The sequence below is a fragment of the Oryzias latipes genome, chromosome 6 (assembly GCF_002234675.1).
Source record: "Oryzias latipes chromosome 6, ASM223467v1".
Taxonomy (NCBI): domain Eukaryota; kingdom Metazoa; phylum Chordata; class Actinopteri; order Beloniformes; family Adrianichthyidae; genus Oryzias; species Oryzias latipes.
In genome coordinates, this window is record NC_019864.2 from 15,844,921 (window position 1) to 15,871,489 (window position 26,569).

Consider the following 26,569-nt stretch of genomic DNA (forward strand, 5'->3'; position numbering starts at 1 on the left):
AAACTGTTGCTACAGGGATCCGCTCAATTTTTTCGTAAATCTTTTGCCCTGGACCCTACTTTGTTTCTTTTAGGCCAGTCAGGAAGGTTGCCTGTGTTACCTGGAAGTATGAGGTTGATCCAAAAACCTTTACACCTGCCTAGGAGATGTATACTGCTACAATGGATACAAGTGAAACCTCCATCCGTTACTCAATGGAAAGTTTGTCCGATGGAACGACTCAGTGCCCGGTTAAAGGGTAACTCCGACATTTTTCTACAAGACGTGGCAGCCTTATCTGGATCACCTCGAGAAATAGCTGATATACTTTGTTAAAGGAGGCTCACATTTTGTATTTCAAAGTAATAAGTGTTTTAAGAAAATATCTCAACATGTTATTCTAACCTAGATTTTGTGTGAACCTTTAACTAGTTAGATATCTGCTGTGCTGTGCTGGTTTGTGTTGTGTTCTTTTCTTACAAAGATAACAAAGTACAATTTAAAAAAAAAGATTAAAAAAATTACAGATGATATTTGAATATAACTTAAACCAGATCAAACCTACTGTTAGAGGAGGGCAGAAATAATTTATCCAGATTAGGTAAAGGATGGTTACTGACACTTATTTATCTAGAAAATAGACATGACACACTCTATTTACCAGGTTCTTAAATGATTAGACCAAAATATACATTTAGTTTCATATATAGAGGGACATTTGTATTAATTTAGATAATAAAACTTTTATTTAAAAAAAAAACAAGGCCTCACATTTTAAACAGTGATGACATTATTGTCACACAGCTAACATTTGTAACCAACAACGCCATCTAGTGTCCGTGTTGAGACAATGCCGCACACGTTTTCAAGTTGACAATGATGTCCCGCCCAGCGTTGAAACTTTGGCGGTGCCTTCACCGTGACGCTTGTTTTTGTTAGACACTGAACAAAAAGAGGGGCGGGACTTTCTCTCCACGCCATTTGTGTCGTGTGCAAACACCCGCCCCTCGCCAACCGGTAGACGCAGGAAATCTAAACGAACCTATAACTGTGACGTAATACCTCTACTTCAAAATCACTTGTTTCATCCGGAAGCTGTGTTTTTCGCTAGCTATGTAACTTTTTCGACAGTTGGTAAGCAAAAGAAAGAATGTAGCATGAAATAAAATGTAGTTCTAGTGTTGGCTTTAAAAAAAAGGCACATTCATTCCGTGGCTGGCTGAAAACGTATGTCGGTAACGGTTACCAGTTATCTTTGTTGCCACAGATTTGACATCTTTTCATCTGACGCACTAATGTAAACTTGAAAAGGACTTGTCAGTCGGCTTATTACTGTTGTCAAAATGTGTGAACTGTATTGATGGAGAGAGGCGGCGAAGGAGACCAAAGTTCTGATGAAGAAGAAGGTGGGGTCCAGGCGGCTGCTCAAAACACGCAACAGAATGAGTTGGAAGATGGAGAGAAGGTTGCTGCACCGGCAGCCAACCCGTTAAGTACACCAACCGAAGCTCAAAGGGAGCGGGGAACACTTTCAAACGGGGCTCAGGAGAATTGTGAGGAGGCTGGAGTCAGTATGTCACGTGATTTGATGCTTAAAAGCCAAGCAGGAGCTTTTGATCCAGAAAACTATGACAAAAGTGCATCTCCCTCAAGCCTTTTGGGTACTTGTGATCCATCCATATCAAACTCTTCATCCACCTCTTGCTCCTTCAGCCATCACGATATGGTGCTTTCATGTTCCTCCTCATCCTCCCATTCTTCTGGCTTGTCTCTGAGTCCACCATTGCCCTCCACCGTGGAGCTCTCGGCTGTGTTGACTGACACGAGACTGACCCTGGATGTGTACCCCGGGGGAGCAGGTGCATTGCCATTGCTATGGGGGTCCATTCCAGCCGAGCTGAGGGGCATCCAGTACCTGAGGCTTGGTTCTGAGGACAGATCCGGGCTGGACGGTGCCCTGAATGTGCTGTCAAACCTGACAGAGCTGCGCTCACTTGCTATCCGGGGTAATATTTCAAAGTATATTTGACATATCTGCAACGTTGTATTCGTTCTCCGCTGACCTGCCTTATTTTCTTTAAGGACACCGTCTGTATGACTCAAAGGGGACGCCTCTGCCTGGCCTCCTCACCACTTTGCCATCATCTGTGTCTTCTCTCACACACCTGGTGCACCTGGACCTCTCCTTCAATCAGCTGTCCTGTCTGCCGCCCTGCCTGCTGAGCCTGCCTCTGCTCTCCTCACTGCTGCTTTGTCACAACTTCATCTCGGCGTTGCCTCCTGAGATATGCCAGCTGTCCTCTCTAACCTACCTCTCCCTCCTGGGGAACATGTTGGAGTCCCTTCCTCCAAGTTTAAGTCAACTGAAGACACTGCAGGAACTTGACGTGTCGCACAACCTCCTGCAAAAACTACCTGAAGAAACCGGTGGTCTGAGTGAGCTTGTAAAGCTGGACTTGTCCCACAACAAACTAAAGCAGCTTCCAGAGAGCATGGGTAAGGGTTTAAGGGTGAGCAACATTTTTAATGATCTAAACCAACGTGAAGATATAATGTTCCTCTGTCCTCTTGCAGGATCTCTCTGTTCTCTCAGGGAACTTGTTATATACAGCAATCACCTCCGTATGGTTCCATCGTGTCTAAACAAACTGCCTCAGCTTAAAATAGATGCACGAGACAATCCTTTGGGAAAACCTCCAACACCTCCTCCTCTCCCTCCTACACTGGGTACAGATTGAAAGAAATCACACGGATTTTTCTCAAATAATTATCTGCTTCACACATTTATCAGCAGAACATTTGTTTAATTCCTTTAAACAGGTCGATCAGTGACAGAAATGCCTGAGTTGCACCTTGGATTTAATCAGCACAGGTACAGCGGGATAGTAACATTAAGAGCCATCTGATCATGTAATGCATTTGTGTCTATACTAAAGATTTGTCTATGTTCCATAGTTTTTGGGTTACTCCTGCTGGGTGTCATGTATTTCTTCCCGGGGGGGCTGAGCTGGTGTTCCCCTGCCGTTGCCTGCTGACAACTACTAGACTGAGCTGGGCGGAAAAGAGGCCAAACAGGAAGTGGGTGTGGCTGGAGGAACACGACCTCCTACTAAGTCGTCCACTGGAACTTCGTCCCCACGGTGTTGAATTTCTGAAGGTATAAATATGATATTCTTAGTTAAATGTATTTATTAAATGTAAACAACAATATTCAACCCAAACTAAATATGGTAAATGGTCTATACTTGTAAAGCGCATTTCTACCTTAGTCGAAAGCCCAAAACGCTTTACACTCTAAGTTCCATTCATGCACTCTACTGCCAAACACTGGCCCCAGGTTTCCACCAGAGGCAAGGTGGGGTTTAGTGTCTAACCAAAGGACACTTCGACACATGGCGGGAATTGAACCTGCAATCTTCTGATCAGAGGTCGACCGTCCTACCTACGGTGCACCACGGCCGCCTGGCAGTGCCCTCCCCCAAAAAAACCTGCTTTGGCAATGTCAACATCACGGAATATAACTTTATTTTCAAAAATAGTTTAAATCTGTAAATTTAAGATAATTAGATATATTCATTTAAAATTAATGAAATGAGCAATATGCATATGATTATTTGAAAAGAAAACACATTTGCTGCCTTTTACCAGTGACAAGCATGTATTTGGCTGCACGGTGGATCAGTGGTTAGCGCCCTTGTCGTCGTCAAGTCCTTTCTGTGTGGAGTATGCTTGGTCTCCCTGTGCATGTGTGGGTTTTCTCTGGGGACTCTTTTCAAAAACATGCTTCAAAGGTTTATGGGTTACTCTAAATGGTCCCTAGTTGTGAATGTGAGTGTGCATGGGTGTGTGTGATTTGTAGTCCTGCGACAGACTGGCGACCTGTCCAGGATGTCCCCTTCCTTCACCCACGAGTGGTGGGGGTCAGGGCAGCCCCATGACCCTGAAAGGGATAAAATGGGTCAAGAAGATGAATGAAAAAAAGAAAAGCATGTATGGTATCTAATGAAAGTTACCTCTCGTTCAAAACAGTTTTTGATTGAAAAAAGCATTTCTCCAGCTCTTTTATTGCAGTGCAGTCTGACATTAAGGTTTAGGTACTTCTAAAATGTGCCTCCTGTGCTGATTTTACAACCAGAAGATCTTCCAGACTAGCTTGAATATGCTTTTATTGTCATTGTAACATCATGCATTGAAAACAATGACATAAAAAATGTCTTTGTACTTGGAGCATGTGAGAATATAAAGTCTTGAAAGAATTTTTGGCTACAAAATGTAATAGCAAAAGTCGGATAATTTTAAATTTAAGCATTCGACAATGCACTTTATAAATTCACTGGCTTGTTAAAGATGGTGACAGACGTCTAAGCAGAAGTGTCTGTTTATGTTGTTGTTTAAAACTGTTGCACATAAACAAATGGGAATAATTTTGTAAATGATAATCGTTATGTGTGTACTTGTGTTTGCTTTGGTAGATCTGTCTGTACCTTCTTTCTTTCTCTTCTTTTTGTCCAGTCCAGAACTCAAAAAAATAAATTAATACAAATTGAGTTTAGTTTCAAATACTGTTAATGCAGATTTTAGGTTTAAACTCTTGTTTTGCCAAAGGAGTTTAAAGCAGAACCCTGATCTGTCCAAAATGAGGGGCTGTCAGCTGTTTGCTTAACTGTTGGACAGCTTGAAGAATCAAAAACAAGAAACAAACTCCCAAAATAAAAATAAGAAAACCAAAAAAACACACTATGACTACAGTTTTCTTTTGTGTGCATAAAAAGAACATTTCAGCTGGTTCTTTTTTTTTTGCTTTTCAAAAATGTCTCACTTCAAGGTCTCTAACTTTTAGCCGGTGGAGGTGTGTGTACCGTATCATCGAAGAAAAAGAAGAGAAGTAGTGGTGCGGAGGTTTGATGGAGAGTTATGGAGTACTTTAGCTGCTGATGTGAGGAGAGGAAGCCAGAACAACTGCTGCCATCCTGGGGGCCATCCAGTCAGGGTAAATATGAAAATCTGACCCCAGAAGAAGGTGTTTGCATCTTCACGGTAATTCAGATGACTGGAAAAATGACCGGTTGTTCTTCCAGCTGGCATGCTGTTCGGTGAGGAGTTTCTCCTGGTTTATGGCGGTGGGCAGACCAGTTTTGGACACTTGCTCCGTCACACCCGCCGAAACCCTGCTGGTTTCCAGCGCTGATCCTGGAATCAAGCTTCACTTTCCTCCTGACTCCACAGCACAGACTCGCTCGGTGACTTTGCAGGTGACATTAGCTTCACGCACAAGCGTTTTCCTGAATGATTCCATTGCGGCTGCAAAAGAGTGTGCCACATTTAGGAGTGATTCCATCCCCCCATAGGTGCTGCAGGTTTCTGAGTCAACAGTCCAGACTCTGTGTGGCGACCCTCAGGCCAGAGTGAGCCCCCTGCTCTGCCTCTCCCAGAATCCCTGCCTGCATTTCCTTCAGCCAGTCAAAGTTCAGATCCCACTCCCATCTGGCCTCACAGGTATTTCAGAACCTGCTCTATTTCAGGCGTAACATACAAACCTAGTGAAATATTAGCCGTTAACATCTGCAGTATTTCCGCAGGCCACACAATGGATCTGTCCTGCCTGCATCTGCTCCACGGAGATCCTGCTGCCCAAACATGGACCGACATTACGTCCCAGGTGTCTCTCTATGTCACCCATCTGTACGCCATCTTCTATATCACCCACTTTTCGTGGTGAGTCTCTGTGCTTTTATTGGAGCTGTTGTTGCTTGACACAACACCCACAGCAGTTTTCCTGCCACTTTGCATTGCCTGCACAGGTACTGGCTTTGGTATACCACACAGCGCTGTGTCAGTGGGGTGGTCAGGAAGGTTTACCAACGCCTAAAACAATTCAAAGTCCAGTTCCTTGTGCTTCAGAGGAGGACTGATCCCTCCCAGGTTCTGCTGCAGTGTTTGCCTACGAACAAGGTAGGGATTATTCTGTTCTGTGCTGCTACTTTAGTCTTCATTGAATCTGGACAGTATTATACAAAAAAACCAACAACTTCACTTTGACCTTTTTTGTTTTACTGAGATTATAATTCACCAATTCCTTTTGATGGCTATCCTAAAAATTGTTGTTGTGGTTCCTGCACAGGTAGAGAGCAGAGTGAAGTTTTTATCAGAGCAATATGATGGCCCCCAACCCTCTGACCTGTGTGACCTGCTGGAAGGCGAGCAGTTCTTCGCTGGCTTTGAGAGAGGTTTAGATATCAGCACAGGTATAAAGTCTCTGTGACTACAAGCTCCTAGAGACATGTGCTGTTTCATAATGGCTTTCCCCAAGCTGCTTGCTTTCACTGTGTGCTGTGAGGAAATGGTGCTTTCTTGGTTTTGTTCCCAGACAGTCCAGATTGTGTCAGCGGACGGCTTTGTTTTGTGTTTTACTCGAGCCTCAAGAACCTGAAGGAGGTGTACATCTGTCCAGTCCAGGGTCAGACGGGACCTGTGAGGGGACAGGTGGGAAGAAACGCAAATGATCTTTTGGATTTTGGTTTCGGGTTGCACATCTTACATTTCCACAACACGTAATGACACCTGACATACAAAGTTTTCATCACCAGACATATTATAGACAAAAAACAGTGCTCATTGTTATTTTCCCTCTTTATTTCTGATTTTAATTCTTTTTTTCACTTAATTGGGCAAACCTGTTTCAAGTTAGTCATGCCATGTTCTTTCACAAATTTTATATAGATCCCCAAAGCGAGACTAAGACATCATCTTGGGTCCATACCTAGAAATAGAAATCTAGAGAGTATCTAGATATTATTTCAGTTCTAATCTTGATAGCATTTGTTTCCATGGATTAGTTAAAAAAAAAGAATTAGTTTAATAAATGTAATCTTCTCTGTGTCTTGAATTATTATCCTGGTATCAACAACAAAAAGATGGATTATATGTGGTTTCTATAATATAAATATCATTCTTGGAAAAGAAAGCTTGTTGTTTGCTGTCTGAGTTCTGACTGTTCATTTTTTCCTCTCAGAATTGTTTTATTGAACTATCATTTCCCTCTTTGAAGTATTTGCCCGCCTTTTTAATGATATTAAAAGTGTGCATTTTCTGTAAAAAATGTTCTTTGAGTATCACTGCTGCTGCAATACTGAATGAATACTATTTAAAATCGAAGATAAAAAAAACATCAATCTTTCAGTTTTTCCAACTTTTTTTCCAAATTCAAATTTCTTTGGTTTAATAGTGATTTAAGATGAAGAAAGGGGGAACTTTCATGAATAAAATTATGAAATGCTTACATCAAAAACAAACAGTTTATTCCTTTTAAGATGGTTTCAAATAGTTGTTTTTAAAATTCAATCAATTTTTGGAGTCACTATTTCAGCTTTTTAAGTGGAGATCACCTTCATTCTGTTCATTTATTTTTTTCCCTAAATGATCTTTAGACCATTTGCAAAAGCTTCTGAAATTCTGTCTCCCAATTACCGGGTTGTTGCTAAGTTACCAAAGTCAGAGAAAAACGACTTATGTATTAAAGGGAACTTGTGATCTTCCAAGATTAACATGATTTATCTTTTCCGAGTAAAAGATCCAGCAGTTTGCTGCTAATTTCCTACAATTTAAATGTACACCATTTTCCCCATATTTCCACCTTGTTTTTAAAGGATGTAGTTATTATTTTGTCTCTTGAATCCAACGTTTTGTTTAAAAAAGCCCCACTGAAAGTGCCTTTCTGCTCTGTTGCAGGTGTCTTTCTACAGAGGAGATATTCCCAGCAATCTTCCAGAGGAAGTGGCCAAAAAGAGGAAAGGACTTGACAGCCAGTGGCTCGCCACGCTCCCGTTAAGACTTCCAGTCAGTTAAAGAAGCATTGCTTTTATTCATAAATCTATTAGCTGCTTTAAGTTATTTTCTCTGTACACATCATATAATCCAGAGATTTTCTTTATTTGTATCGCCGTCTACAAACAACGTTCTTCTCCTTTAGGCCCTAAACTCGGACAACAGCTTCATCTTGGATGAGCAACAGTATCCTCCTCTGAACCTGGGTGACCCTGAGAGCGGTTACCTGACAGAAGCCAACCTGCTGTCAATCTCTCTTCAGATTGGTCAGGACTGGCGTGTTATTGGCATCAATCTTGGCTTAAGTTACCAAGAGCTGGAGCGCATTGAATACAAACACAGGTAGGTAAAAATAAAAGCCAGGCTTATTAACATAAACCTTGCAGAACAAACTTTTTTCCTGTGGTGGCAAATTTAGCACATACTAATATAAAAACATTAAGCAGTCAGGCATGCATTCATTTAAAGTCCTGCATGTTGATAGTGCTGGGATTCTTTTTTTGTTTATATGTACATAATTCATAATTTCACAAATGAATCAAACATTATTTGTAATTGTTTGCTCTTGAGATTCATTTTTGTAAATAAAAAGAAGATAAGAAAAAACCATCTGAAGAGTTTGGAAACGTTTGTCCAGAAAGAGAATTTGGCTTGAAGAATGTGCGTGACTGAATTATGTAATCAACCTGCACGCACACCCAGAGGAAACTTCTGGGAACAGGACAGCGTGAGCTGCTCTGTAACCGGAGGAAAACTCTCACTGCAGGAGAGATTTTTGATTGTTTTAATCTGCAGTGTCGGCCATCATTGAGCCATCTGGGACGCTGCAGGAGATTACACACTGACTGTTGTTGCTCATCTGGGCCCTCCCCCTTCCCTCATGCTCATGACACCCTCCTGAAGGGGAAATCTAACGCATTATGTGAAGTTACATTTTCAGGTTCCAGCTGCAGATTGATGCATTCTAACATTTCTCATGCTATGAAAAGGCACGTATTTCACATTAAGATTTGCTGCTAGAAATGTTGAAAATCTGGTGGTTTGTCTTAAACTATTTCCATATTTATTTAAACAAATCATTTTACAAGTGCATGTGCATCTATTTTTGAAACTCATGTTAATGTCTCGATTGTGTTCATCTTATCAGCAAGAACCTGGGCGCCTTGGTGCTGCACATGCTGTTTCACTGGGCCCACCGGCAGAAGAGTGCGGGGCCTGGGGCAGTGTCCCGACTTACAGCCGCTATGATAGAGAGTGGCAGGAGGGACCTGGCTGAAGAGATTGAGGACATCGTCAACATAGGAAGGAGAAAATACTCGGAGTCGCTGAGGAGAGTCGGCCTTGAAGCAGAGGGTTCGTGTCCCGCTGAAGCGCAGCAGTAGATAAGCCCTCACTGAGTGCAGATGGCAGCCTGTTTACTGTGGGTCACAAGCATTTTGTCTGGCTCTCTGGACTATTATTCCCATTACACAAAAGTCTCTATTTGCAGAGGTTATGACAGCCACCATGTGGTTTCACAACACGGTTGTGGAGGAGGAAGGTATTAAAGCAATTACGTTTACAATAATTTCATATTTTTCATAGAAATCTGGTTAAAATGGTGCAGTAACTTGACATGGTTTTGACTGCAGCCCTGTTTGCACAGGACCAATATGACCTCAGGACTTTTATTATTATTTTTGTAATAACCATCTCCAATGAGTCATGTATGTATTATGTGAACTAAATGGCCCAGGCTTTTCTCTTGATCGCTGCACCCCAAATTATATATGACATTTTAATTTATTTGTATGTAATCCTTATTCCAGATACAAGGCAGATGTGTCTTCTGAAAAAGGTTAAAAACCCGAAAAGATTGTGGGATAAACTACATGCCTAGCATTTTACTATGGATAATATATTTTTTATTGTAAATACAAAGCCTTAGAGTACATTGGATGTCTATTTATTTAATTTAAAAAAATGGAATTTTCCTCCAAAAACACAGAGAAAACTGCTGCAGTCTGAAGCATTGATCACCAGCCTTAAAAATGGAGCAATTTCTTAAAGCTATAAAACTCCTATACACAGTTGGTAGTTTTTTTGAAGAGCTTTCATAAATATTTGGTCGGACAGTGTTTGTACAGTTCGCTGTCGCTTTGCAAAAGTAGCTGGGGATGTCGACCTACAACCTTAATTTGGCGCTTATCCTTCCATCGACCTGCTTTTTTTTTTATCATGCATAAATGAATATTGGTTTTTAACGTTGTTTGGACAAGTGGCTTTTTTTTTTACTGCTTTGTGTTCAAATAGAAGGAGCAAGAGGGACTGAAAAATCTCATTATATGCAAAAACGCGACCAGTTTGGTGCCAAAAAGATGCTTGCGTCCTGTGCCATTGATTCCTGAGAATACATAGATTTATCTTCTTGTCAGTTCAACTTGAAGTCGCTGGAATCATCAAATGTTTGAGTGTTAATTTAAATGTGATTTGAACCTGTGATATAAACTCTGCACTTCTTTGGATTCAAGCATTTTTCTGTTTTTTTTTTTTTTGCATTCATTGATGCATTTAAACTACCCTTCTAGATACTGCATTTCTCTCCATATTTCTATTTTTAAACCCAAGGTCATTGTTTATAAATCGTCATGATGACGTCGCCTCCCATCCCCCATCCCTGCACCTTTTCTTCACGTAGAAAATGTGTGTAATTCCACTACAAACCACTAGAGGCCTCCCTTTTTAAATCCCCTTTCTTGCGTTTTATTACTCCACTGCCAGATTGCTCCCCCTCCCTTTCTCCTCCCCTGTCGCCTCCTCTCCCACCTCCTCCTTTCCTGGACTCCCTTGCTAGTAAAAAACCGGTAGGTTAGCCGCTCCGCTCTGTCAGCCAAAGACGCTCATTTACCAGCACGGACTTCCCGCCGCAGTCAGTGAGTCACTTCACAGGAGACGCGGAAACGGTCCGGTATGTACATAACGGAGATGCGCTTCTCATAAGGTCAAGAACCCGAACGGTGCTGTGGACATTCTCACCTGAGAATCATGTAAATATGGCACATACCATTTAACCAAATGGAAAAAAAGTAAGCATGAAAGGGGAGGTGGTTCCCTTTGAGGAGGAGAGACAGAGAGGAGAGAAAAAAAAGGAAGGAAATCATTTTTTTCTTGGTCATGTGGCAAGTAGTTTTCACTCAGCGGTGGGTGAAAGATGTTAACGGAAACGGCTGCTGTCGTCGGGGCTTTACCGTTATGAAACCGGAGTGATGAACCGTTATACCGAGGAGCGCGCGCGCGAGCCCTAGCATAACATTTAATTCATAAGGCAGGCTCAGACATAACGGTCATGGCGGTATAATGTAGTGGAGCTTTTCTCCCGTTTGGTGGCGGTGGGGGCTTAAAGGACACTCGGCTCGCTCGGTATTGGGTGTTGCCATCGTAACCGAGTCGCATCTGGTCCAGGGACTCCTTCAAGATGCTCTTTCGGCATTGAAGCACCGTCGTGGTTGATGGAATGAAGCGGAAGCAGCTTTGGACCTTTTGACTCGGGCTCAAGGGGGCTGTCAAGTGTGGGTGTGCTGAGGGTTTGGGGTGTCATCTCCCTCCGAGCCCCTAAAATGCATAGAAAACCATATCATCATATTCCTATTCTTCTCCTTTGATCTATTTGATGTGTCTTATAATTCTTTTGTTGAATAATCTTCCTGACACTTCCCACTGCAATTACCAGGCTGGGGACAGGCACAGGCAGGGCACTTATTTGTGCCCCATGGAGGGTACATTTAACTTTTTACGTTTATTTAATGTTTGTCTGTCTGTCCATCCATCCTTACAATTTTTTTTCTCCAGTTAATTTTGGATTTTAGCGAGCCATCACATTTAGGGGGATGTTCCCCCGTGCCTATGAGAGGATGTGTTCTTTCTCTTTACTGGGAGCAGTTTTTCAAAGTATATATCCCCTCACAGAGTCTCCTTATCACCCACATGGAGGCCTCAAACTCCCCCAGAGATCCTCTCAAGCTTACATCTTGTCTTGCAGTGCTTGGTTTTAAAATAGACATAGCTGCATTATCATCAGGACAGGATGGCCAGCAGCTGTAATAAAGCATCTCCACTTGGTCAGAAATAATTGATGAGGTGAGCCATTCTTAGGCAGCTATATGATTACATTGTGAACCTTCCACTAGACCTGCTGAAATTTGATTTGAAACCAAACAGAACTGCCAATATGTAACCCAGAAGTGGGTTAAATTCCCACAGCCAGTTATTGCTAAAAGTCACAGTCGTGCGGAAATGATGTGAAGCTGATTTTGGATTTGGAAATGGTTTATTTCAAGCAATCAAATAAGAATAGTACACAAAAACAATACAATCATCAGTTATAAATTCATACAATGACCTATCAAACTGAGGATAATTAGACATATTAATAAATATTGCTTGAAAGGGAGTGGAAGGAAGCGAACTTATACGATAGTAAGAGACTTTGCGTCTGTGTGAAAGTGTAGATTCTCCTTCATGTGGGTGGATTCCATCAAAGTACGTGGTTAAAAAAAATCTCTTTTATTGTTTTTTCCCCCTCTTATGAGGCTTTTTCAATTCTACGAAATTAACAACCAGTCCTTGATATAATCTGCAATCCTTACAATACTGAATTGTTTTATTGTGTGTAAAAGGACAGCAGGAAATCTGATCTGGAGACCAAACAGTGAAACAAAGCCCCAAATGAATAAAGAAACTGGGCCAATAGGGATGCTTGCCATTTCAGACTAAACTCTAAACCTCTCCTGCACAAAAAGGCCTTTTTCCCCCCTTGTTGCATAGAAGCCTGATATTTGTAATCTGCAACAGGTGATTCCAACAGTACGGTACTGTGCAGCTTTAATGCCTGTAAGGTGAGCTCAAAGTAAAGCTTTTTGTGTACCCTGTGAAGCAGGGCTGTTCCGGATCGCACTCCTCTGGAAAAAACTAAAAAAACTCTTGGAGTTGGCTTTCATGAGCACATATTAAGATTATAATCCAGTTGATGCATTGGAGGGGAAATAATCTGTCCGTGACACTAGAAAATTTCAGCTGTTGTGTTGAAAATAGCTGAGCAGATTCCCAAAATAAACAGCTTTATATTTACAGAAGCCAAACGTTATGAAAATAGAAGCTGTCTTTTCATTTTAAAGGACAATGTCGATATTTGTTTTTGTGAGGGATTAATAAAAATGCATTTTAGCCCATAATAACTCAGACCCATTTTTCTGAAAAATAAAATTTAGTGTATTTTACCACAAACCAAGTGGACCACAGAAACCATTTCTAATATGTTTCTCATCTGTTACACTGATGTCACCATGGGTTCTTATGTTATGGGTGAAAACAATCCAAGCAATTTATTTATTCAAGAAAACTAATAATTTACCTTGTGTACCTCAAAGAACAAATCCAACATCCTCTATGCTTTAGATATGCTTTTGTGAAACAGTTCTGCAGATCCAATCACTGCAGTTTGCTAAACCAGTCTATGAGGGACAGCTGACACCCAACTAACAAGGCGAGTTGTGTGATTTTCTTGTCTCTGCGGTCTTCTCAGCTGCAAAAGTCACGTGATTTTTAGCTAACTATCTCAGAGCTTCCTTTAATCTTTCACTACATTCACTGTCACTCAGAGAGCAAGACGTTTACCCTCCTAGAAATGCCAAACAAGGAGCAGCAGAGGAGCTGTGATGGACCATTCTTGAATTTGCATTGGGTAAAAAAACATACTTTGCATGTTTTTCTATTAATCTATTTGGTTTTCCCAATTATTGTAAAGCATTCATAACAAATAACATGCTTTTTTTTAAAAACATGTCCTGTTTGTGCATTTTCATGGAAATTTGGTGCATATCCAAAGTCATAACACATTAAGAAAGTGACAGAAATTGTGTTCTTTTTGGTGAATTTTAAAAAATTCTGGTGGGAATTTCAGCATGTTTTTAATAATAGCAAAATATGATTGAGTACAAATGGATAACCTTTGTCTTTTCTTTAGCAAAACTGCCCTCCATCTTTGGTGTAGTATTGCACTTTGATGCAAACCATTATACGACCACACTGTCGGACTCTTTTATGAAGGAATTTCATTGCCTGAGCATTCAGCTGAAAGCCCTTGCCTGATAGAAAAGCATTTAAAAAATTACATTTGTTTTTACTTTGATCGTGTTTTGCATTAACTATTAAAACCTGCATTGTCACCACACCACAAATTGTTAACTTGCTTTAGTGTCCAAGGGTCAAAAAGAGAACTGTTATCAGTCTGAGTCGCTGTCGGCTCTCTGTTTAATCAAATGTGTCCTGGAGCTGCTCTAGTCCACTGGCTGGAGTTGTTAAGTTCAAGGTTTTCTCAGAGTTGTGCAATCCCTGATCGTTTACTCAATTCCAGCCGTATAAACCTTAAACATGACCTCCTTTAAAAGGTGTGGGAGGATGAAAGATGCTGTAGATTACTTTGTTTGAGTGTGTTTTGGTCTAATCATTTATGCTTGTTTGGATCTACAGAGGAGAGGTTTCACAGCAGCGTCTTGATGGTTTTTTCGTGATTGTTTTTTTTTTCTGTCTTTATTTCGTGAGTTTTTGCAGTGGATGCTGCACAGAGCGTAGTTTTTTCTGCACAGACTCCAGTTGTCATGACACACAGTGCGGTCGGGGCATGGCTGACGTGCTTGCATGGAGCCAAGCTGACTCGTCGAATGGTGGCAGGGTGGAGAGGGATGGAGATGTCAGCTCTGCTCTGCATTTTCTGACGGCTCCGATCGGAACGCTGCATACATCTTCAGTCAGAGGAGGGAAATTGGCAGACTACGGCCTTTCTTTAAATAAATAACGAAAGACGTGAGGGATGTATCGGGATTGGTGGAGAAAAAGAGATGATCTGGGGCAGAGGTGAGCTGGGAAGTCCAGGAGGGAGAAGCTGAGCTGTCCTGAATCCTCCTCTGCCTTCAAACCCCTGGAGCAGCCAATGAAAACCCTCATCCCTCATCCAAACTAAACACAGCACACAGCTGCAGCATTCAGCTTCAGATAACTGGAAACCTCAACATCCACAGGCGCTGTGTTTTTAGCGAGGCTTTCGTTGAACACGGACGCACTTTGCTGACTTGGGAGTTTCAGTGTAGATATCTGAGGTGGAAAAGCTGTACTTGGGAGTCGTGACTCGTGACTGAGGGAAGGGATGGGGGAGGGCTGGGGAAGGAGTGAGGAGGAGGCGGCGGGTTGCATGTGTAGAGTGCATGTGTGATTGGTGCATGCAGGGGGAGGAGAGAATGAAAGGGGAAATTGGAGGCATCTTCTCATTTTGAGGCCACTCTACCAAAAATAGGAAGTTTTTTTTTTTGCTAGATCAGACATGTTCTCTCCTGCTTCCCTCTTCATTGTCATCTCTGTAGGGCTCTAGTTTCACAATAAAGACACCTTTTGATTAAAAAGTGCATCTTGAAGTGCAGACGTGATGTACAGTGGTTCCAGGTTTGCATAAAATAGTTTCCTTTGTAAATCACTTTGCGTAATCGTCTCCAAATAGAGGGGTATATCGGCAACAAGCCCTCATTTAGGTTTTGAATGGATTACAAGTGCTAAATATTCCTTCAGGCCATCTGCTTCTTTGTGGTGCTCGGTGCTGCTCTTAGCTGGGTCAGCAGCTGGAAGCAGAAAGATTGCTTTCTGTTCTGCAGCTCATGCAGGGATGTCTGCACACCCTTCTACAAAAAGTGTTTGCAGACATCCCCCACCCATTTAAAAAAAAAAAGGGTCAAATCTGTAAAACTTGAAATGCTACACTAACTGGTCACTTTGTTAAGTACACCTAGTTCCAGGTTGGACCACCTTTTGCCTCCAGAACTGTTTCAATCATTGGTGGCATTGATTCAACAAACATTCTTCAGAGAGTTTGGTCCATATTGACATGATGACATCACACAGTTGCTGTGGATTTATCGGCTGCTCATCCATGATGTTAATCTCCCGTTCCACCACATCCCAAAGGTGATTTACAGGGTTGAGATCTGGTAACTATGAAGGCCATTTGAGTCCAGTGAACTCATTATCATGTTCAAGAAACCAGTCTGAGATGATTCCAGCTTTATGACATGGCATCTTATCCTGCTGGAAATAGTCATCAGAAGATGGTACACTAAGGGATGGACATGGTCCGCAACAATACTCAGGTAGGCTGTGGCGTTGAGCCATGCTCTACTGGTATTAAGAACAAGAAATAAGATACAAGAAACCCCCCCCACACACACACTATTACACCACCACCAGCCTGAACTGTTGATACAAAGCAGGATGGATCCATGCTTTTATGTTGTTGACGGCAAATTATGACCCCAGAAATAGAGACTCACCAGAACAGACATGTTTCCAATCTTCTACTGTCCAGTTTAGCCTGTGTTAATTGTAGCCTCAGCTTTCTTGTTCTTAGCTAACAGAAGTGGCACCCTCCTGCTGGTCTTCTGCTGCTGTAGTCCATTTGCCTCAAGGAAGGACATGTTGTGCGTTCAGAGATGCTCCTCTGCAGACCTCGGTTGTAACCAGTTGTTATCTGAGTTCCTGCTGCCTTTCTATCAGCTGGAACCAACTTAAGCCTTAGAGATGGCTTTGGTGAAAATTCAAGTAGATCAGCAGTTTCTGAAATACTCAGACCAGCCTGTCTGGCACAGACGACCACGCCACGTTCAAAGTCTCTTCAGTCATCTTTCTTCCTCATTCTGATGCTCAGTTTGAACTGCAGCAGATCATCTTGACCATGTCTACATGCCTAGATGCATTGAGTTGCAGCCGTGTGATTGGCTAATTAGAAACTGGTGTTAATAAGCAGTTGGACAGATGTGCCTAATAAAGCGGCCAATTATATTACTGTGTAAATCCTTCCATAGCAGGGATAGCCGACCTGGACAAAAAAAATGGCACTCTTCTCTTAATATTTTTTTGGAGAACCTCATTAGGTGGTCCTTGCAGTCAAAGAATTTTCTGTAACTGTCAATGCCACTTTTGAAACTTTTAACAGGTGTATTTAAGAGCAAACTGCTCCAACCATCTCAGTTCAGAAGGTTGTTTTTGGCAAAAGCATGGTTCAGCTCTCTTTACAGATATTATAGGATTTCAATCGGAGCTTATAGGACACTTCAGAATATTCAGCTGTTTGCTCTTAGCCACTCTTGGGACTTAATAACTGTTTGTTTTGCATTCATGTCCTGGTGGCCCAGCCCAGGGAATCCGGTGGACCTTCAACTTCTGGATAGCTTATAGTTGTAGTTACAGGAGCTTCCGTCTGCTTGGAGATGATCCCACGGTTTTTCCCTTAAACATGCTTGTTTGCTTTACTTTTTTTATTTAAGCAGGATGGAACATTTTGATTGGTATCTGATAACATTGCTGTCTGCTTGGTGGAGTGCTTCTCCAAAGGTGTTCTGTGAAAGTCCACTGTCTTCTTCCAAACCTTTCCTGGCTTTTAGAATGATTATATGGCATGTTGATGCTCTAAAAGACCTCAAATGTCAGACAGAATTTTTTCAAGGTCTTTGTCCTCACACAATTCTGTCACTGATCCACCAATAGTTATCTTTTTTTTTTTTTTACGATAATAGCTGCAAAAGTGGATTTCAGCCAAATGGAAGCTTTACTAAAATTACAGAAACTGTAGAAGAAAAATTTCTTGTTGAGATCTTGGAGACTCAGAGTTGCCAGAGCAACCTATTTTTTCAAGTTCACATTTGGATTGCACTAATGAAAAGGATATAATAATAGGCCAGTGGGAATAGGAAATGGGTAACTTGTGTTGTCATTCCTTCATCGGGTGGTGGGACCTAAGCTTTGTGGTTGGATCATTTCTCTCTTGTCCTGTTTATGTGTCTAACTTTTTTATTGATGGCTTTTCAACAAACTGAGCGATGATGGGTCCTAGTTCAAACATGGATAAATGTAATCACGATTTGATGAAAAACAGAATAAAAGACTCTGAAACCTTTAAAAAACCTCTTTTATTTACTCATGCTTTATAAAACCGTTTCAAGAATATGATACCTTTAAATGAAAATTCAGAATTTTATTGATAAAGACTTAAATTCCCCCCAAAGCGAATGAAATGAAAGGATCTGAAAACTCTTATTGTAAAAAAACCTTAATGTTTCTTAAAAAAACAAACAAAAAAAAACAATGTTTGATTCGCAGTTGTGAAAAATGAATACAAAATGAGAAAAAGATTGTTGTTGTTTTTGATATGGAACAGCAGGCCTCACATTTAAGCTGTTTAAGACTTTATCTGGATTGATTTGCAGACTTTCAGTTTTCCCAAGTTAAAGAGCTTCTTATTCAACCCTATTCTGCTGATTTGGAGTTAACAGTTGAACCGAGTTTATTTGTAACCTCATACTATAAATACGGATCAGTGAAGAACATTCCTCTGTAAAACTTAGCAATAAATGCTCCGTTTGAGTTTTGGAGATGCTCAGATTTGCATTGGGAGTTTTTCTTGGAGTGTTTGAAATGACAGCTGATCTTTTTTTTTCTTTCTTTTTGCTTCTTCGCAGAATTACTTGAAATAACTTCAGCAGCAAATACAAATTAGGAAAAAAGTAGACCGTTCTTCTTAATCCTGCCTGGATTTCAAACCCAACTAACTAAACAAGCAGAAGAAACAAACAGAAGCTGTGAGGGCGCCAAACAAGAGCGTTGACCTGTGACCATCTGAGCCTCAAGATAAATGGCGGACAAGCAGATCAGGTAGGGGGGGATGTTACTTTCAAAAGCTTCAAGCCGTCTGTGTACAGAGTGCTTACGCTCTTGTGTCTTCTTCCAGTTTGCCTGCCAAATTGATCAATGGGGGGATCGCTGGCCTGATTGGAGTGACCTGTGTCTTTCCCATTGACTTGGCTAAGACTCGCCTGCAAAACCAGCAAAATGGATCCCGCCTTTACACCAGCATGTAGGAAATGTTTGTCTGCAACTCCCAGAACTTTAAAAGCTTTTGGTATTGCTTGACCTCACAAACCATGTGTGTTTTTGTTGTGCTTCAGGTCAGATTGCCTTATTAAGACCATTCGGTCAGAAGGGTATTTTGGGATGTACCGAGGTAAGCTAAAGATTTGGGAGGAATTTTGTGGTTTTGAAGATCTTGTACTTTAAAGTCCCACTCCAATCATCTTTTGGGCTATTACGATTTCGCCATTTTCAGCCAAATTAATACAAAAAACTTTTTTCTCTTGGACATAGTTTCTGCAGTGTTAGTAGTTCATTAGAAATTTGCCTCTGAGTTGTGGGTGGGACTGTTGGTGTGGAGCAACCTCGCCCCCTTTACTACCCACATTGTGGAGGGAAGCAGGGGGCTTGTGGGCCCGTTCAGCATATTTTCTGTCATAAATATGATTTTTTTTAAATAGCATTTTTTTAATCTGCTCCTGATTCACAACAATTAGAATAAAGAAGTACTGCAATTTAAAGCTTCATTTTCTTAATATATGTCCTCTATAATTACAGAAATGCCGGCTTTAGTCTCACAGCATTACTGCTTTTATTTGTATTAATCAAACATCTCACATAAAGGGGTGTGTCTGCATAGAAAAAAATCCACGCTAAACTCCTTTTTTCCCTTTTCCTTTTCTCTTTTTTTTCTTCAAGGAGCTGCTGTGAACTTAACCCTGGTAACGCCAGAAAAAGCCATCAAATTGGCTGCAAATGACTTCTTCAGGCAGCACCTCTCCAAAGATGGGTGAGGCACGAGAGGGCTGACGGCTTGACTCCCACAGACCCGCTCCTCCAGTTCTGACACGTTTACTGACACTGTTTACTAATCAGCTAGCTGTAGTCCCACCAAAGCTCCATGTTGTCCTTTCCTGTCATCTTGAGAGCACAGCGTTCCACGCTGGTTTTGGTAACGGCTCTTGCTAAAAGCAAAGCGTGTGTCTCAGCAGTAGTCCTGTCCGAAATCCCGTTTACAATGTAGCACACGAAGGCATCACATGTCCGACATCATCCAGCACTGCTGAGAGCATTTTCCCTCCCTGAACACTGCATGCTTAGATAAACCTGAAACTTTCGGAGACATTTGTTTCCGTCTCTATGGTGACAAACACAAAGGCTGATGAATGATTGACTTGTGTTGCTGCTCTGCAAGTAAATTATTAATCTGGTCTCATCGCGGGCGTGTGGAAATAGAAATCCAAGATTAGCATCACCGGAACTTTGAGAAAATTATGGAAAACAGTGTAGCTAACGCCTCTTGCTGTTTTTTTTTTCCTTTAGAAAACTCACTCTGGTCAAAGAGATGCTGGCTGGCTGTGGGGCTGGAACATGCCAGGTGAGTGAGGAAGGTGCTGCTTTCCCTCTGTCCATCCTAAAATTTCAACTTCAACTCATTACTGTATACTTGCTCCTTGTTTCCTTTTGCTGCTGCCTCATTTGGATTTGAATGCATCCAGAATTAGCCTTTAAACCAAACTGTAGTTTGGAAATGGTCTCATGTGTGACTGCGTGGTCTCCTGCGATACTCTGTCTTAATGAAGGGCTTCGGATCAGAGTAATGTCCTGTTATGTGGCGCCTAACGTGAGTGATCAGGGAGTGCACGCTTGTGCTCAGAGTCTGAGTCAGATGGAAATGCTGGTTGTCAATGAGGGCAAAGGCTTCAAGCTGCAGGAATGTGATTAGATTAAGTGTAGAAGACTTTGGATTAAGATTGCACCTGTGAACATGGTCGTCTCACTCTTAATCCAGTTAACCAGTTACTACTGAGTGACTATAGAGGAAAACAAGACGTGACATAGAGCTAATGGATGCCTGTAGGTTTACACTCCACACAATCACAGCTAATCAGCCCTGACATTCAAACAACATGCTTCCGCTGAAGAAAACATTTGCTCACGGCGTGCACACTGACACACCGACTTTTAATTATTATTTTTTGCGTTGTCTTTTTGCAGGTTATTGTAACAACTCCTATGGAGATGCTGAAAATCCAGCTCCAGGATGCTGGAAGGATTGGTAAGACTAAAAGAAATACACTTTTCAGTCACCTGATGGAGAAAGAGTGACCCCATGTGGCCATGTTTTGCAGTTCAACCCCCCCCCCCTTTTTTTTTTACATTTTTATAATGCATACAAGCGATCTTACAATATATCTATTTTGAAGTCTGGGATTTAATATGGGATTTAAAGTTCTTCTGGAGATAAGATGGCTCTTTTGTGCTGCAGCTGCTCAGAGGAAACTCATGCCAGAGACGGTTGCAGCTGGAACCGTGGAGACAAAGTCCCCCACAGCCATGCAGCTCACCAGGCAGCTACTGCAGGAAAAGGGCATTGCTGGGCTTTATAAGGGCCTTGGTGCCACTCTGCTCAGGTGAGACACATTTGGCAATGTGAGTCTTGGACCAGCAACCTTTTTTTTGTTTCCCACTCATTTATCTCCGTCTTGTTTTGTCTTTCTCCAGGGACGTTCCCTTTTCCATCATCTATTTTCCTCTTTTTGCCAACCTGAACAACATTGGTAAAAAAGACGTGGATGGCCCCGCTCCTTTTTATGTCTCGTTTATATCAGGCTGCCTCGCGGGGAGCACGGCAGCCGTCGCTGTCAACCCCGTTGATGGTGAGCTGGGGGGCTGCAGCAGTCCATGCACTGATGCTTGATGTCATATACTAACCTTAGCTCATTGTTTTGCAGTAATAAAGACCAGACTGCAGTCCCTGAACAGAGCTAGCACAGAAGACACATACAGTGGAGTGACTGACTGCATAAGGTGACCCCATTGTGTCTAGGCTGCTCAAGTCTTGAGTGCTCACTAGAATCCTTTCTCTAGAACGTGACAAATGCTGCAAGTATTTTATAAATTTTCTTTCTTTCTTTCTTTGCTCTCCAGGAAAATCATGCGCAACGAAGGCCCGTCAGCTTTCCTGAAGGGGGCGTATTGTCGAGCCCTGGTCATCGCCCCTCTGTTCGGTATCGCCCAGGTGATCTACTTCCTGGGCGTCGGGGAATTTATCCTCAGCTTCATGCCTAAAAAACACGACTAAAGAGCACATCCTCTTTGCCTTTTCCCCTTCCACGGTGCATCATTTTATCCACCCATAGAATCCTTTTATCCCAGTCATTCCTTGACCAATCCGTAGGCTTTCATTTAGTTGTGTTGAATGTTCAAAAAAAGTTCAGGAAGGAGCCTTTGTTAGCCAAGATGCCTGCAGTGGCCCACACCGTTTCCAGGATGCTCCCTGGAAAAGAAGCCACGAATACCCAGTTGAACATCTTAAAGGAATATTTGACATTTTATTGCTGTTTTCCTTATTTCTTTTCATTTTAAACATGTGAATGTTGGGTTTTCACAGTAGATGTACCCCCCCTTTTCTGCTGCCCTTCTGCACCAAGACATGAAATCATCAAGCTTTTGAATTCTTTTAATCCCACAGGAGGCGAGCCTATTCAGTTTGAAATAATAATTTGAAAGGAAATTGTATATGAAGAGCACAGTTTTCACTTAGAAAGATATTTAAACATAAAAGTTCTAGTGGAAAATTAAAAAAAAAAGATCAAGACTCTATGTCTTAAAAATAATCAAACACAATGAACTTAAGAAATGTGTTTTATGCTGAAAAGTGTTGATGTGATACCAGCAGAATCTTAGTCATCCATCGTGAGAACCACTTTCCTTCCTGTACAGGAAATGGTTCTAATGTAGCCACCTCAAGCAGACTTTGATTACTTTGGCTTTTAAAGTAGATCAGGTTTCATTTGAGATTTAAGAGCTACCACAATCTTTTGACGTCTCGACTTCCTGGTTTCCCCTCAGGCTAAAGCTGTGATGTGCGATGTTTTGTCTGCAGACAACACAGTCCCAATTGTTGAAGTCTGATGCAGAATCGCACAGAAAGCATCTGTGGGGCAAAACTGGTCCGATTCTAATCAGTGTGGTCATAGAGGGGGGGTTACATTCATGGCTGCTGTGACAAAGAAATAGCTTGTGTCCATTTTTCTGTATTTACAAAATAGAGCTTGAAGTCATCTGGTGGAATTAAGTATCTTAAACTTATATCTAAAAATGGTGAGAACAGTCATCCAGTGTGATGCAAATACATCTAAAGTCCTTTTAGACCATTTACAGACAGAAATATTTATGTTTACAGATGGGGTCTTACTTCTTTTTAATGCTTTGTCCAAACTTGAATTCAGTGACAGGACCCAAAGAGCTAATGAAAATCTCTGCGTATCAGAAGATCAAACCTTTGTTGTTGTAAGCGTCGTGTGATTTCTCTTTACCAAACCCTCTCTGCTTCGTTTGCTTTGGAGGTTTTGTTTGCTTTAAGCGGCCACTGCCGTATCTTGTTGATGTATCACAACAACGCCGAAACCTTGCCATGGCTTTATCTCACCACAGATCAAGGTGACCTTGATGAGTAGAATCCAATCAGATTCCTTCCTTTTGCTCCCCACCGGTCAAGCAGTGGGGCTGCTTTGTTGACACTCATAGCAACTTTGTGGTCGGGAGGGAATTTCATTTATCAATATTCCTTTCTGCTCATCAAAAAAAAGCACTATATATTTGTAGCTGTCTGATTTTTTTTTTGTGTCAAACTGTCCACCTGAATTTTATTGTACATATGCAGATGATGTGAAATGTGTTCTTGTTTTTCGTAAACTATGGCTTATTTGCACACCTACCTCTCCCCTTCCTCTCAAATGTTATGTTCAGTGTGGGGATACAGAAGGAAGGAGCAAAAGCTCGTCCAATGATGTGAACTCAAATGCAATGTGATGTTTTTTTTTGTTGTTTTTTTTTAACGTATGCCAACAGCGGCGAGGTCTTAGGTTGCTTTTGGAGACGCCATTTTCTCCAGAGCTTTTAGTTAACTAATGAGTAAATTAATCACAGGACCAAAAAAAAACAAAAAAAAATCTTAATGCTGATAGGAGGGCAGTTTGAAGTGTATGATTTATAAAAAGGACATGAAATGTAAACGGTTGACAGGCAGGCTGAGTGGATTTAAGGTGGAATCAGTCTGTCTTTTTGGTGCCGCCTCTTTAAGGCAAAAGCAGAAACTGAAAGCCATAGTTCAGGGAGGGGGCAGTTACTTACACCTCCAACTATGATGGAACTACAGGCCAGTTTTAAAGAATCTGGGGGGAAAAAAGGCCCACCTAGCTCCACTTTATAAATGACTATAGCGTTTTGTTGATGATCCAACTTGGTTTCATAAATGCTGTGCTTGTGATCACGATGCCTTTGTGTTGTTGACATTTTGGTTTTCCAGTCCTTCCACTTCTCCCTCTGTCTGTCACAGAGTCTTTTTATCCGATTTTTGCTTTTATTGTTAAATTTTCATATAAATGGTTTCTCCTCAGCTGTGCTTTTTACCAACTTTGTGCATTGGGTTATGTGTGTGTGTGTCTGATTGTGTAGTGCTGTAGTTAACGTGCAGTTGTTAGTGACGCTGCAGTATTTTTCTCTTTGCTTTTTTGCTGGGTGTATTTGTTGCAATCACGTGCAGTTTGCTCGGTCTGGAGTCTGTCGCTGCAGAATGCTGGATGCAGGTCAGCACATGGGGGTGGGGGGGACAAAAAAAACCCACAAAAAGTTTGATATGGAGTGTAAAACAATTTAAGCAAGCACAAAAGAATGACTTCACGTGAGAGAATACTTTGAAAATCACTGGAAGCCCGTGTGCTGACTTGCAGACATGAATTATTTCTGTCAAAACGTTTTTCATTTCTTTTATCCACATGGTAAAACCATAGGGCTGAGACTTTCTGGTCATTATAAAAGCCACAAGAGAGATGTTACCCAACATCTGTTGGACACAAAAAATGTAGAACCCGTACATAATCTATGTGAATCAAATATAAGAATGTAATGTAGATATTAAGAAATGTATTCCAGTTAAAGTGAAGAGTTTATTCAATTTTTAATCTCGTGCTTTACACATTCACTGAGGAATTAATGACCCAGATCACTGCTATGCAACAAATCAAGGCCGCAGACAACGCTAAACACAACAGTCAACAACAACTCGTATGACCAATGCAACTGGGGGAGCTTGGAGGTCTTTTTGGGATTTGAGTTCACCTCAAGCCCCTTAGTTTTCTTCCTCCAAGAGGAAATGTGCAAGACGCACTTTAAATCAAGAACCCCCTGCTTTCCACTTACAGAGTCTGTGTGACATGGCGGGTGTTAGTGAGTACACGTGGTGGGTGACGGTTGTTCTGGAAACGCCATGTTAAACAATATTATTGTGTTCTCTGTCACAATTTGCTGTTCAATAAACTGACTGTCCTTTGAAGCGCCTGGTCTGAGCTGTTGTCTGTGCAGAAGGTCGGGCATCCCTGCAGCTTCCATCAAGAGGCAGCTATTTTCTGACAAAACGCAACCAAAAACTGACACTATGGGTTCTATCTATGGGGCTGTTGCCAAAACCGAACAGTTTTTGAAGGCAACGAGGATGGCTTTGAGGCTCCTCGGGACACAGAGCATCCTCATCCGTTCGGCTGGTTTGCTTCCCCTCAGGACCAGCAGGTGTCAGTGTTGTGCCGCAGGAGAGCCCCCTCCAAAGGTGGGAGGACAGTCGGCAGCTGCACTACAGGTGTGCAGTAACTTTAGGTTGGGGTTGCAGTAAAATCCCAATCCTGCAATAATGACACATTTTTCTGTTACCTGTGTGACTTCCTCATCAAATCTGTCTTTCAGCCTAAATCTTGTGTGATCTCCGTAAAACACGGACGTGTTTTTCATCTCATTTTGGGGGGTTTCTGACTCCATAACAATCCAGGCTTATGACAGCAGCTTATTCATTATGAATGCTCTGCCTCTTTTATTTATTCAACATTCCTGTTCAAAAGCTTTGGTTTCCAAGCTCCTGTTTTTGCAGCATAATTACATCATTGCACGTTCATGTACCCGTGCACGCACACGCACACACATGCACACCTCTGCAGTCTTCTAAATGTGTCTCCATCCATCCGGATGTCATTTCCCTCAGATCTCGTGTTGACTTTTGCTCCTCACTGGAGAGTCTTGTTTCATCAGAGCAGCTACTCCAGTGTTTACACACAGGCGGCGGCTCACTTTACCACACCACCCGAAAAAAACAAACAAAAAAACGGGGGGGGGGGGGGGGGTGAGTGACAGCTGCTGTCTCTGCGCCAGCTTCACGACAGAAACTTTGCGTCCTGAACTATTTTTAGGTTTTCTTGAAAGAAGAGGAGGAGACGAGGTGGAGAAAGAGGTGGTACCTGGTGAGATGGATGGTGATGGAGTAAACAGGAAGTAAAGGAGGTGGAGACAGCAAAGGGGCCATCAACGTGAAGGAGCAGAGGGCTGGAGGGAGGAAGGAGGGGGGGGGGTGGTGATGAGTATATAGGTCAGTAAATCAATGGGAATCAGGTTTTTGAGGGGAAGAGAAGGGGGTATTTATAGATAGCAGTGGAGACAAATGCATCAGTGACAGTGTTGCTGGGAGCAGAGATGGGGGGGGGGGGGGGGGGGGTTTGCAAACAGACTGGTCAAATGGGTCTGCAGAGATTTGTCCCAACAAATGGCAAAATATGTGAACAAATAGCACCACAAAATATGATCAAATGGAAATGACTGCGTAAATGACCTCTCTAGGTCTATTGACAAAACGCAGGCAAACCCTTAGTGTTGCAAATGGTGCAGCATTTGCATCCACATAGCAGCTCTACTCACATCCTATTGAATTTCTAATCTTTGATATCAGAGAGCCACCTTAGTGAATGGAAATATTAGACATCTACATTGCAAGGGGGGTGAGGAAAACCATGCATAT

General features: G+C 41.9%; 1 protein-coding gene across 3 annotated transcripts; it reads left to right on the top strand.

Annotated features, from left to right (window-relative positions):
- The first annotated feature begins 837 nt into the window (after positions 1–837).
- LOC101168864 (mitochondrial glutamate carrier 1) lies at positions 838–25,066 on the top strand. Of its 3 annotated transcripts, XM_011476055.3 has the most exons (16): positions 838–1,985; positions 2,062–2,475; positions 2,554–2,706; positions 2,800–2,851; positions 2,935–3,136; positions 4,820–4,969; positions 5,058–5,231; positions 5,328–5,475; positions 5,559–5,694; positions 5,781–5,931; positions 6,101–6,224; positions 6,347–6,462; positions 7,708–7,815; positions 7,949–8,145; positions 8,951–9,156; positions 18,339–18,439. In XM_011476055.3, exons 1-16 carry the CDS (start codon positions 1,340–1,342, stop codon positions 18,374–18,376), a joined length of 3,015 nt encoding a protein of 1,004 aa, XP_011474357.1. In that variant the 5' UTR covers positions 838–1,339; the 3' UTR covers positions 18,377–18,439. The 3 variants fall into 3 exon arrangements, with proteins under 3 accessions (XP_011474357.1, XP_023811520.1, XP_023811521.1); XM_023955752.1 differs by lacking the exons at positions 838–1,985; positions 2,062–2,475; positions 2,554–2,706; ... (10 more) ...; positions 7,949–8,145; positions 8,951–9,156 and adding exons at positions 10,523–10,750; positions 18,608–18,733; positions 18,825–18,880; ... (5 more) ...; positions 21,462–21,537; positions 21,658–25,066 and having other exon boundaries at positions 18,339–18,531; XM_023955753.1 differs by lacking the exons at positions 838–1,985; positions 2,062–2,475; positions 2,554–2,706; ... (10 more) ...; positions 7,949–8,145; positions 8,951–9,156 and adding exons at positions 13,078–13,522; positions 18,608–18,733; positions 18,825–18,880; ... (5 more) ...; positions 21,462–21,537; positions 21,658–25,066 and having other exon boundaries at positions 18,339–18,531.
- The last annotated feature ends 1,503 nt before the right edge of the window (positions 25,067–26,569 follow it).